The sequence below is a fragment of the Cervus canadensis genome, chromosome 6 (assembly GCF_019320065.1).
Source record: "Cervus canadensis isolate Bull #8, Minnesota chromosome 6, ASM1932006v1, whole genome shotgun sequence".
NCBI classification, from domain to species: domain Eukaryota; kingdom Metazoa; phylum Chordata; class Mammalia; order Artiodactyla; family Cervidae; genus Cervus; species Cervus canadensis.
Genome location: NC_057391.1, coordinates 49,929,889 through 49,940,864, shown reverse-complemented (window position 1 = coordinate 49,940,864; position 10,976 = coordinate 49,929,889). Strand labels below are relative to the sequence as shown.

The window sequence follows — 10,976 nt, the reverse complement described above, 5'->3', positions numbered from 1 at the left end:
AGGATTTACGGTCTGGTACAGGTTCTTTTTCTCCTAGTGGATAGGTATAAACAATTCATTGAATTTTAAGTACCACTACTATAAGCAGAAGTGGCATCTAACCAGGAGGAACTACTCCGAGTTCACAAGGAATTACTGTATCATTTAGAGACCTAGTTTGGCACCGTGCTCCAGGCTTTTGCAGCATTAGGTGACAGGCTTGGCAATTATTTAAATCAGATTCAGAAAATGGTCCTTACATAGACTTTGTCATCTTCTTGCTCTTCTAAGGTTTATGTTACTCCAAAAATCTCTGCTATAGATTTGTTTCAACAAGGTGAAGGATGACAGTTAATAAGTCTTTCTTTCCCCACTTTTTCTTAGAAGCAGGAAATATAAAAATATTTATCCCCACCCCAAAAAATATTCAAGAAAATAAGTCAATAATCTATTTTGCCCATTTAGCCTCTTTAATTTACTGAGCAGATAGAAAACTGTATTAAATTATAATTCTCTTGAAGTAGAAGAATTTGTAAAGCAAATCTATTCTCTGTAAATATTAGCAGTTTCCCCTCTGTACTTTAAGTGTCAATTTAAAATAAATCATGCATCAACTAAAGAATACAAAATGCAATCTACCAGTAGCTTTAACATGAAATTTCCTTGGACAATATACAATTTCTAGAGTCGCCAAAGGTAATCTGACTCAAGCAGCTTTCTGAAAAATAAAATTATTCAGGGACAGATTTTTATTGCAAATATTTACTCAAAAAACTACTATATACAGCAGAATTTTAATACCCATTTAAAACATTTAACAGTGAAACAAAATTTAAGAATTCAAAGCACATTTTAAGAAGTAAAAATGTAGCATTTTAAATAAAAGTTTATTAGTACTTCAAAGCAAACTACTGTTATTCATATTATTCATTTCTGTATCTATTATTCTCTATATGATAAAAAAGAAAAACTGAAAAAGTCAATTTAGCAGCCATCTTAAGGATAAATTAGGCTAAATATCCCAAACCAATTTTTTACATCCTGCTTTAGGTCCCATTTGAAGTTTCTATTTTATAATTACAGAAAAAGTCACTTAAACATGGCTGAATTCATGCCAGTTTACTGCTTTACAAATATCTACATTAATCTGTACTTTGGTTTGGTTTCCAGACCATGTTTATGGTTCTATTTCTAAGGAAGATCATTAAAACAATATTAAAAGCATAATAGCTACAGGATTTTCAACAATGGATTTCTACTTTATACAACTAGTTCATCAAGGGATTTCTGCACAGCATACACACTGACAAAAAGCACAAATATAAATTTTTATTTTAATAATTTCACTTTCACTGAAAGTTTAATTAAGGTAAGCTTACAGCCTGGCAGGCTAACATTTGTATGGAGGTACACAGATTCAAATATTCTGTTCACATGCTTCTGGCAGTCTGGAATGTTATATTATATTCAAAATTAAGTTTATGTTCATCCAAATTCTCATTAGATCAACTAATTTAGCATTCTAAACATGCTCCATTTACTAGTATCATACTCAAAATGAAGCTCTCATTAACAATGCCAATCAGCTATTATTTTAAATAAATTATTCCCAAGAGGCATGTGGTTTCCAAATCTCTTCCTTTAAGTTAACTGAAAAGGATGTACAGGTAATAAGGACTTTTAGCTTAGGACTGATGGAAATTTCAAAAGCTTCATTAACATAACTAATATTCTAATAATCAATTCATATTGATCACCAAGCTCCATGTCCTTGAAAACTGCAAAATGAGACTTTTTCATTGCAAACTTAACTTTCATTAAATCTTACTCATGTTTTAAAAACTTCTTGGAAATTCATACCTAGTCATGCTATTAATGATGGATTGATTTAACAACCTAGGCTCAACATACAGGTAAAATATATGAATGACCTCCCTTACATTTTTCTATGTCTGCACTCTGCAACAGCACCACTGAGCTCACCTGATAACACTGTTCCAAATGGTCTTACTGTTGGTACACTAAAACTTAGAATGCCTAGTTAATTTCAACTTCTTTCTTTTTCATCTACCAGGTCTCCTGTTGTCTCTGTTGTGCTAAGGCTATTTTCTCCAGGAACGTTATCTGTTTGATCAGACACTACAGCATCAGTCTTGGCTGAAGGATCACCACTACCCTTCTGAAGAATCTCTGTGGCTTCAAACTCAAGCACTTCTGATGGAGTCAAAGGTTCCAAATGAACACTGCCTTGCTCACTAACATCAGAACTAACAGATTCATGTTCATCTCTTTTTCTCAAAAACTGATCAATACTAACATCACCAGACGTTAACCGCAAATCTTTAATATTCTTGGAAGAAAATCTAGCTTCACCAGCATTGCGATCCTCAATCTGATCACATGAAATAAGGTTTTCTGAACTTTGGCACATCTTCAACTCTGTTTCCTGACATATGTGCTCTATTTGTTTTTCCTTTTCCACTTTATCTGCATCAATAGCTGAGTCACAACCGAAGATATCCTTTGAGCCAGTTTCCTGATCTTCGAGACAGTTATCATTTTCTTTATCTGAAACAGATAGATCTTCTTCACTTTTTGTTGTTGATGAGCCTTCAAGTAAATGAACAACATCACATCCATTTTTTATTTCCTCTGAAGAAGCTTCATCTTGTTTACTGAAAAAATAAAGCTACTTATTATCTATTTCTTCATAATACAATGTATTTGAATACTTACTTTCAAAGTAAAGACATTTTCTGAAAAAGAAAAAAAGGCACACTTGCCCACCAAAAAAAGAAAAAATATCAAAGTCCCCAGTCCTTGCCATGATGTTACAATTTAGGAAGTGGCCATTTTCTTAGGCAGTAGAGTGAGGAACTCCATAGTCACATATTCAAAGGAGTCCTGGGAAGTTTATTCACTAGTTTTAGTCCTGGTTATCATTACTTTACCCGTTCATACTCTTGCTTGATTTTAGTTAAAATGTGAGTGTGCTTATTAACTCATAAGAGTACTTTAAATAAGGAATGAATTTATGCGGGAAAAATCCTATTTTCTTTTTCTTTGATTTACATGTCCTCTTAGGGTTAGCATGTTTTTCCTAAGCAAAATCAAGTAAGCATTCACAAAGATTTTACTAATTTTGTAACAGCCTAACTTAGGAAAACATTAACACATGTCTAAGAAATAAGTATAAAACATGCATACCTATAGGTTTATGTGTATACATGTCTATGGTTACTCTTACTCTGATGTGTTAACAGAAACTATTCAGTGAATATAATTTCCTATGCTATATAGTAGAACCCTGTTGTTTATCTATTTTATATATAATAACATATATATGTTAATCCCAAACTCCTCATTTATCCTTCCTCCACCCTCTTTCTTCTTTGGTAACCATAGTTTGTTTTCAATGCCTGCAAGCCTTAGAAACAAATTTCCAAGATGATCTCAGGTCCCTTATATAGATGTAACAATGCTCATTTTACCAAAAAGAAATTTAATGATTACATTTATCTTATTTCTTACATTAATCCACCTGGAATTTAGACTTTTTTGTAATGAAGTACCTATATATCAAAGCAATGTTATCAAATAGTCATTTATTATTTACTAAATTATATTTCTAAGGCTGTTTCTCTGCTATTTATTTTGTTCTGATGTGTCTTTATAGACGATTACAGGCCAATACCATCCAGTTTTAACAATTAGAAATTAACATTGTACTTTATTATCTAATAGGTCAAATCACCTACATTCTACTACTCTTCTCCCTAAATTAGTAGTTTGAAGAAGTAAAAGATATTTGTACACGGATGCTCATTAAAACAATGTTTAAAATAGTGAATACAGAAACAACCTAATATCTAGCACAGCTATGATTTTTTAAAATTGTGGTACTAATAAATAGAAAAATATGAACCCTACTTGAAACACCACTAATTTTCAAGTCAAATCCAATTTGGATTTTCAACTAAATGCTCATTAACCATAATTTGGAAAAAATGACCTATCACGTAAGTTACTAACGAATTATTTTGTATCTCAGTAAATTTTTTCTGCCAAATCTTCTAAATTGCACATTTCTCATTTTGCTATTACCGTGAATTAACTATTTTATGCATTATATTTTGTAATGACATGTTATGGGTATGTAAGAAAGGTTCTGCTGCCTTAATGCTTTGATTAATTTCAGTCATACTTTGCTCATTTTCTTGGGTCTTACAGGTCAATTACATCATCTAAAAAGTTATAATAGTTCCCTCATTTAAACTTGTAAAATTCTTATTTTTGTTCAGATCTTATTGAACTAATTATAATTTACAGAAAATGTTAAATAATATAGATGTGTCTAGTCTTTTTCCTAAGTCCTTAGTTGAATTCTGTTAACTTTTTCCATCCAAAATTCTAGGAAAAATGCTAGATAAAGAAAGGGCTAGATAATTTTCCTGGTCAAGTCTAAAAAACATCTTCAAAAGGTCTTATTCCATAATTTTCTTTTTAGAGGCAATAGATTGATTAATCTCATCAAGTTAACATGCAGACTATGGTAAAACACACAGCATAAAGACAGAAATGGGGAAAGTACTTAAGAGACAAAATCATCTTTAACTGGAATAAAGTTCTAATTAGAATGTTGGATTCTCTTTTGCTAAAAAAATAGTGAAATCTCGTGTTCTAAGTGTTCTACTCAAGAATTAAATAAAAAAAAACACACATTGAATTTTGAAACTTTTATGTTGAGATCCTACCACAGAGGTAACTTATAGCTTTTAAAAAATACTTAAAAATAAGATTTTAAAACTATTTGCAATAATTGTCACCATCTTATAACCTGTAGCATCTTGTAACTATTTTCATTTAACAGAGGCAATTACAATCCATTACCATTTTATTTACTCATACTCTAAAAAAATTAACAACTTATAAAATGTATTCCATATACTTAAAAGGCTTCAAAACTAAGGATCTGTAGTATATTTCTGTTGTATTAAAATTTCAAAATTTGATTTTAATTGAAAGTCATTATAAAAAGAACACCACATACAAAATTTAAATAGCCCTTTTCCAAATAACTGAAATAATATACAGCTCAAATATCATTTTATATACACGAATTTCAAGAGATTTAGTTTTTCCTTATATTTACCTTTCAGAATTTGATGTTTCTGTTTCTCCTTCAGCCAAATTAGATCTTGCAATTTCCTGAAATGATTAATAACATTTTTCTTTTATATTCAAAACTAAGCTTAAAGTACTACTTTTATTATATTAAACTTTCTAGAGAAAAAGAACTTAAGTGTGCTGCCTAGTATTCCAAAGAAAGAGAAAAACAATTTCTTAAAGTATGTTTTAGAATAACTCTTAAAACTAAAAACAGGATTTCAAAAATAGTTTTTTAAAAAACTTGTAAGAATTTCAGTGTACCAAAAGTTTTTGAATCAAGGATATGAAACAGTTACCCAGTTATAACAATACCTGCTTTCCTTGGATTCTTCTAAGTATGAACCATAATTGTAATTACTTGATTAGAAAACTAGTAAAGCACACCTCCAATATGAATAAGTTTCATCCACAGTATTTTATACACACATATTAAAAACAGGTAGTTAGATAAAACATTTAGGATACTATGATTTTATATTTGGAACCATGGTAACCCTTCCATTCTCAAACCAAGTAATATTAAATAATATACAAATGAAATATTTTGATTATTTCAAATGTTTTTTGGGGAGGAAAGAATACAAGAAAACCTCAGTAAGAAAGAGGCCAGCTTAACAGTTTATAACAATTACAAATTATTGAGACTTTATGATGCATGAAGTAGTATATTAAGAACTTTACATTCACTGTCTCATTTAGTCTTCATTATTAGATATTATAAACTCCATTTCTACAAATGAGAATAAAGACTTCATGGGTTAAGTATCAACAGAAAACCCAAGGCAAAACCACAGTAAGTGGTGAAGTTTCAAATCTAGGTCCAACTTTTAGTCACTAGAGTGACTGATTCAAGTCTGTGAAAGTGATCATGGTGTATTAATCACATACATGTATTTCCCTGCTCTCCAAAAACACTGCTAAAATGAGGGCAAGGAAATAAAACAATTTCCACTCATAAAGACCAAGAAAGCATCAAAGCATACTAACTGCCAAAGAGATTTCAACAAATTTGTAAATGGAAAGTAGCTGGAGCAATGGAAATTAACTTCACAGTGTGGAGGAAGTGATAACTAAATATCTGAGCAGGGGAGTGCAAGGAAAAGAGAATCAATTTTCCCAGAGAAGATAAGAGATCTGGTATTTGGAGAAATTCAGTACAACAGTCAATACATAAAAGGTAAAAATAAAGCATGAATACTGCTGAGAAACCTAAATACTCTTTCCCCAACTCACACAACAGGTACCTATTCCTTCCTCTACTGCTTAGGCCAAAGGCCAAGTCTATGAACTGGAGACAGTCTATGGACTTGTGAACACCAGGAATGGCAAAGGGCAGGTATGAGGTACTGAAAGAAAACAGAAAAATTTAGTAAACGTCCATAAACTGAACAAAGTGATCCTTACTTATCTCTCTGCCTGGCTCCCACAATGCTAGCAGCCAGAGGAACCACTCATCACTCCACCATCCCCAGCTGGAATCTAGGCGATTCCTCTTTGAAGAAAATCATCAGCCTCAAAGACGTTGAGAGCATCCCCCCCAACAAGAATAAGTCACCTCAGCATCTGATTTTCCTATGTTGAAGTTTAAAAACTTGCCAAGCAGACTGAGCATGTTATATAGCACAGTAATCCATGAAGCAACCTTCACAACATAATCCATGTCAGCAGTTCTCCAAGTTGGTTCACAGACATATGGGGCCTCCAAGACACTTTTAGGAGGCATGTGAGGTTAAAATTCTTGGTACTAAGCAGTAATGAGTTAAAAAGCTGACATTTTAACACAAATCAAGGCACTGACATTGAACCAGTCACTGTTTTCTCCACTGGCATACACCAGCAGTAAAATTAATTTTACTAAACGTCAGCCCTTGAGTACATGTCTTTTTAATAGTCTGTGTAATGAAATACCAAGTATGCATAAAGTACTGCTGCTGTACACTAAAAACCTTTGGGTCTGTGATTTAGTTGCAAGATGAACCTGGACAAATTTTTTTTCATGGAACATCATTTTTATTTTTAAAGAATGACTGTCAAACTATAAATATTTAGACCTGAGTATTCAGAAGGGATTTTCTTCAAAACTGACAAAATGAGCATGTCACATTAAACAATCAAACAGTGTTTGTTGCCAGTAATAAAATTCAAGAAAAATTTAAATCTTAGGATAACTTGTATCTACTATTCATGAGATAAATGCTAATACTAATGAATGTGATTACCTGATTTGTAATATGAAACATGGCAAAACTTGGAAGATCTATGTGACTTGTGAACCAATATAGTCTAAATGACTAATGCACAATGTTATAAAATCACATATGGATAAAAGATCCAAACAAAGTGCAAGCCGGACCGGAAGATTTTAATGAAACACAGAGTACAAAATGTTCAGTGATATGATGTCAGATTCCACATTGCAACAAAGCTTTAAGAAAACTTCCACATGTCTAATATTGATGTCATAAAAAGAATATCACAATTATCTGAGAAGATACTGGTTGAAGCTGGATATTATTCATATATTTCAATCAAAATATATCACAACAGACTGAATGCAGAAACCCATGAATCTAGTTTCCTTCTGCTTGACTAGACATTAAAGAGATAAGCAAAACTGCAGAACAATTTATTCTAAATAGATTTCTTTTTGTTTGCAAATAGTTATTTTTCAGGAAAATATTTATATATTTAAGTAACAATATTTTTAAAATTTCCTATCTTTATTTTCTAGTACCATAAACATCAATACATTTCAGGAGTACTAGGAGGAATAGATAAATAAAACAGGAATGTACCCTGTGGCATGCTGCAACACACAGCCTGTCCCTGTACAAACACAGGGATTTTGACCATCTTTTTTGTGCTTTAATCTTCAACATGAATGAACACTCAAGGATCAGCACAGAACTGAAGACATCCTTTACATTACACAGATTAAAATAAACAAGAGAATAAAGGAAGAGGCTAGGAGACATCAGAGACTTTGCTGGAAACAAAATAAATATATATGACATATATAGTCAATATTCCTGGAGGTATGATATACTATTATATCCATTAAACAAGAACAAAAAAAACTGAAAACAACTGAAGAACAAATAAAAAACTAAAGAGCAATTCAAAATAAATATATGGCAACTAAAATAAGTAATTAAGTTTAGAAAATCTTTTTTGAAAGACCGAATGAAAAGACAAAAAGATGGAAGGCAAGATTTAAGAAAATGCCATACAATCAGAGAAGCTGATGCAGGAAGTAGCTGTCATCAACAGGAGTTCCCCCCGCCCCCCCCAAAAAAAAAGAGAGAGAGAGAACAGAGAAGAAAATAAAATTGAAAATTTACCAAAGAAAACAAGAAAATTTTCCCCAAACATAAATATCTAAGATATCAAAGGCTTATCAAATTTCTACCATAATGAAAGAAAAAAGGATGATGGATGAACATATGAAATTTCAAAACACTTGAGATAAACATTAAAGTTGCCAAAGAACAAAATAACATAAACACAAAGTGGACCAAAAATGGCATCAGACATAATGAAAACAATACTTTCAAAAATGCATAGGAAAAATGTTTTCTATGAATTCAGCCAAATCATTAATACCATTAAAATAAATACAGTTATAAATTTACACAAAGTGAAAAAAGATGCAACCTTTCTGTGGAAATTGTTAAAGGACATATTTCATCAAAATAAAGAATAAAACAATAAAAGAAGGACTCACAGTTCAGGAAACAGGACATCCAACACAACAAAGTGGCAAAGTAAAATCCTGAACAAACCAAGCATCAAGCTTAGAGAGTATAGTTTAAACTAAAGCTGATTGGAGAGAAGATCTCCAGATCCTCCAACAATTTTTTTGGATGTATGTGAACATTCTGAAAAAATGCTTCCAGACACTGGACAAACTGCAGCATTTAAAAAACAGCATTAGGTGCACAGAAGAGTAAACAAATCAGTAAAAATATAATTTTACCCCAGAAAAATAAAATGAAGTATAGGAAAGAAAATTATTGTTACACTTCCTAGCTGAGTATAGTGGTACCAAAAATTGTGATGTTGCGATCCCTTGGTGGCTCTGTGGTAAAGAATTAGCCTGCCAATGCAGGAGACACAGGTTAGATCCCTGAACTGGGAAGATGCCAGATGCTGCAGAGCAACTAAGCCCATGTGTCACAGTTATTGAGCCTGTGCTCTAGAGCCTGGGAGCTCCAACAATTGAGCCCATGCGCCGAAACCACTGTAGTCCGCATGTTCTAGAGTCTGTGCTCCATAACAAGAGAAGCCACTGCAATGAGAGGCCTGCACACTCCAGCCAGAGAGTAGCTCCCACTCTCTGCAACTAGAGAAAAGCCCACACAGCAATGAAAACCTAGCACAGTCAAAAATTTCAAAAAATTATTTAAAAAAGCTGTGTTGTTAACTATGCTGAGATCAGTGCTATGCCAAGCCATATAGTTACCAGAGACAAAATACATATAAAATTTATCATCTTAACCATTTTTAAATGTATAGTTCAGTGGTATTAAATAGCAATACATTCACATTGTTACACAACCATTACCACCATCCAACCCCTATAATTTTTTTCATCTTGTAAAACTGAAAAATCTATACCGATTGAACAATAACTCCCTATTCTCTCCTCCCCCAGACTCTGAAAACAACCACAACACTCTTGATTACTCTCAGTACCTCATATGAATAAAATCATATATCTTTTTTGTGACTGACATTTGATTAGCAAAATGTCCTCAAAGTTCATCCATATTGCAAAAATTCTCTTCCTTCAAATGGCTGAATATCCCATGGGGTGCATATTCCACATTTTTTATCCATTCATCTATTGATGGAAACTTGGTTTACTTCCATATTTTAGCTATTATGAATAATGTTGCTATGGGAATAGGGGTACAAATCTCTCTTCAACTCTTGAGGAACTGCTGAACCACATAATTTTTTGAGGAACTGCCATACTGTTTTCCATGACGGATATACCATTTAACCTTGCCACCAACTTCCCTGATAGTTCAGTTGGTAAAGAATCTGCCTGCAATTCAGGAGACCTCGGCTCAATTCTTGGGTCTGGAAGATCTGCTGGAGAAGGGATAGGCTACCCACTCCAGTATTCTAGGGCTTCCCTTGTGGCTCAGCTGGTAAAGAATCGGCCTGCAATGCGGGAGACCTGGGTTTGATCTCTGGGTTGGGAAGATCCCCTGGAGAAGGGAAAGGCTAGCTACTCCAGGATTCTGGCCTTGGAGAATTCCATGGACTGTATAGGCCATGGACTTCCAAAGAGTCAGACATGACTGAGCAACTTTCACTCACTCACTCAAGTGCACAAGGTCTCCAATCTCTTCACATCATCATCATCATCATTTGTCTTCTGGTTCTGGAGATTTTGTGGGGTTTTTGTGTTTCTTTCTTTTAAAGTAACCAGCCTAACGGGTGTGAGGTAGTACCTCACCATAGTTTTGATTTGTATTTATCTAATAATTAGTGACACTGCACATCTTTTTATGTGTTTATTGGCCATTGATAAACCTTCTTTGAAAAAAATGTCTGTTCAAGTCCTTAATGCATTTTTTAATTGGGTGTTTTTTGTAGTTACTGTAGTTTATGAATTCTCTATATATTCCGGATATTAATCCCTCATCAGATATATGATTTGCAAACATTTCCTCGCATTCTATGGGTTGCCTTTTTATTCTCCAGATAGAATATGTGATGCACAAAATTTTTAATTTGTACAATTTTTTTCATTACCTGTGCCTTTGGTGTTCAGTTCAGTTCAGTCACTCAGTAGTGTCTGACTCTTTGCGACTCCA

The 10,976-nt window shown here is 32.9% G+C and overlaps 1 protein-coding gene across 3 annotated transcripts in view; it reads right to left on the bottom strand.

The window, feature by feature from the left end:
- Nucleotides 1-426: 426 nt before the first annotated feature.
- Nucleotides 427-10,976, bottom strand: part of ZNF280D (zinc finger protein 280D) — a 127,608-nt gene continuing 117,058 nt past the window's right edge. For all 3 annotated transcript variants that reach the window (XM_043471874.1, XM_043471875.1, XM_043471876.1), the window contains 2 exons: nt 5,132-5,187; nt 427-2,654 (listed from right to left, as the gene is read on the bottom strand). In XM_043471874.1, coding sequence (XP_043327809.1) covers nt 2,027-2,654; nt 5,132-5,187 — 684 coding nt within the window. In that variant the 3' untranslated portion in view covers nt 427-2,026. The remainder of the gene's footprint in view (nt 2,655-5,131; nt 5,188-10,976) is intronic.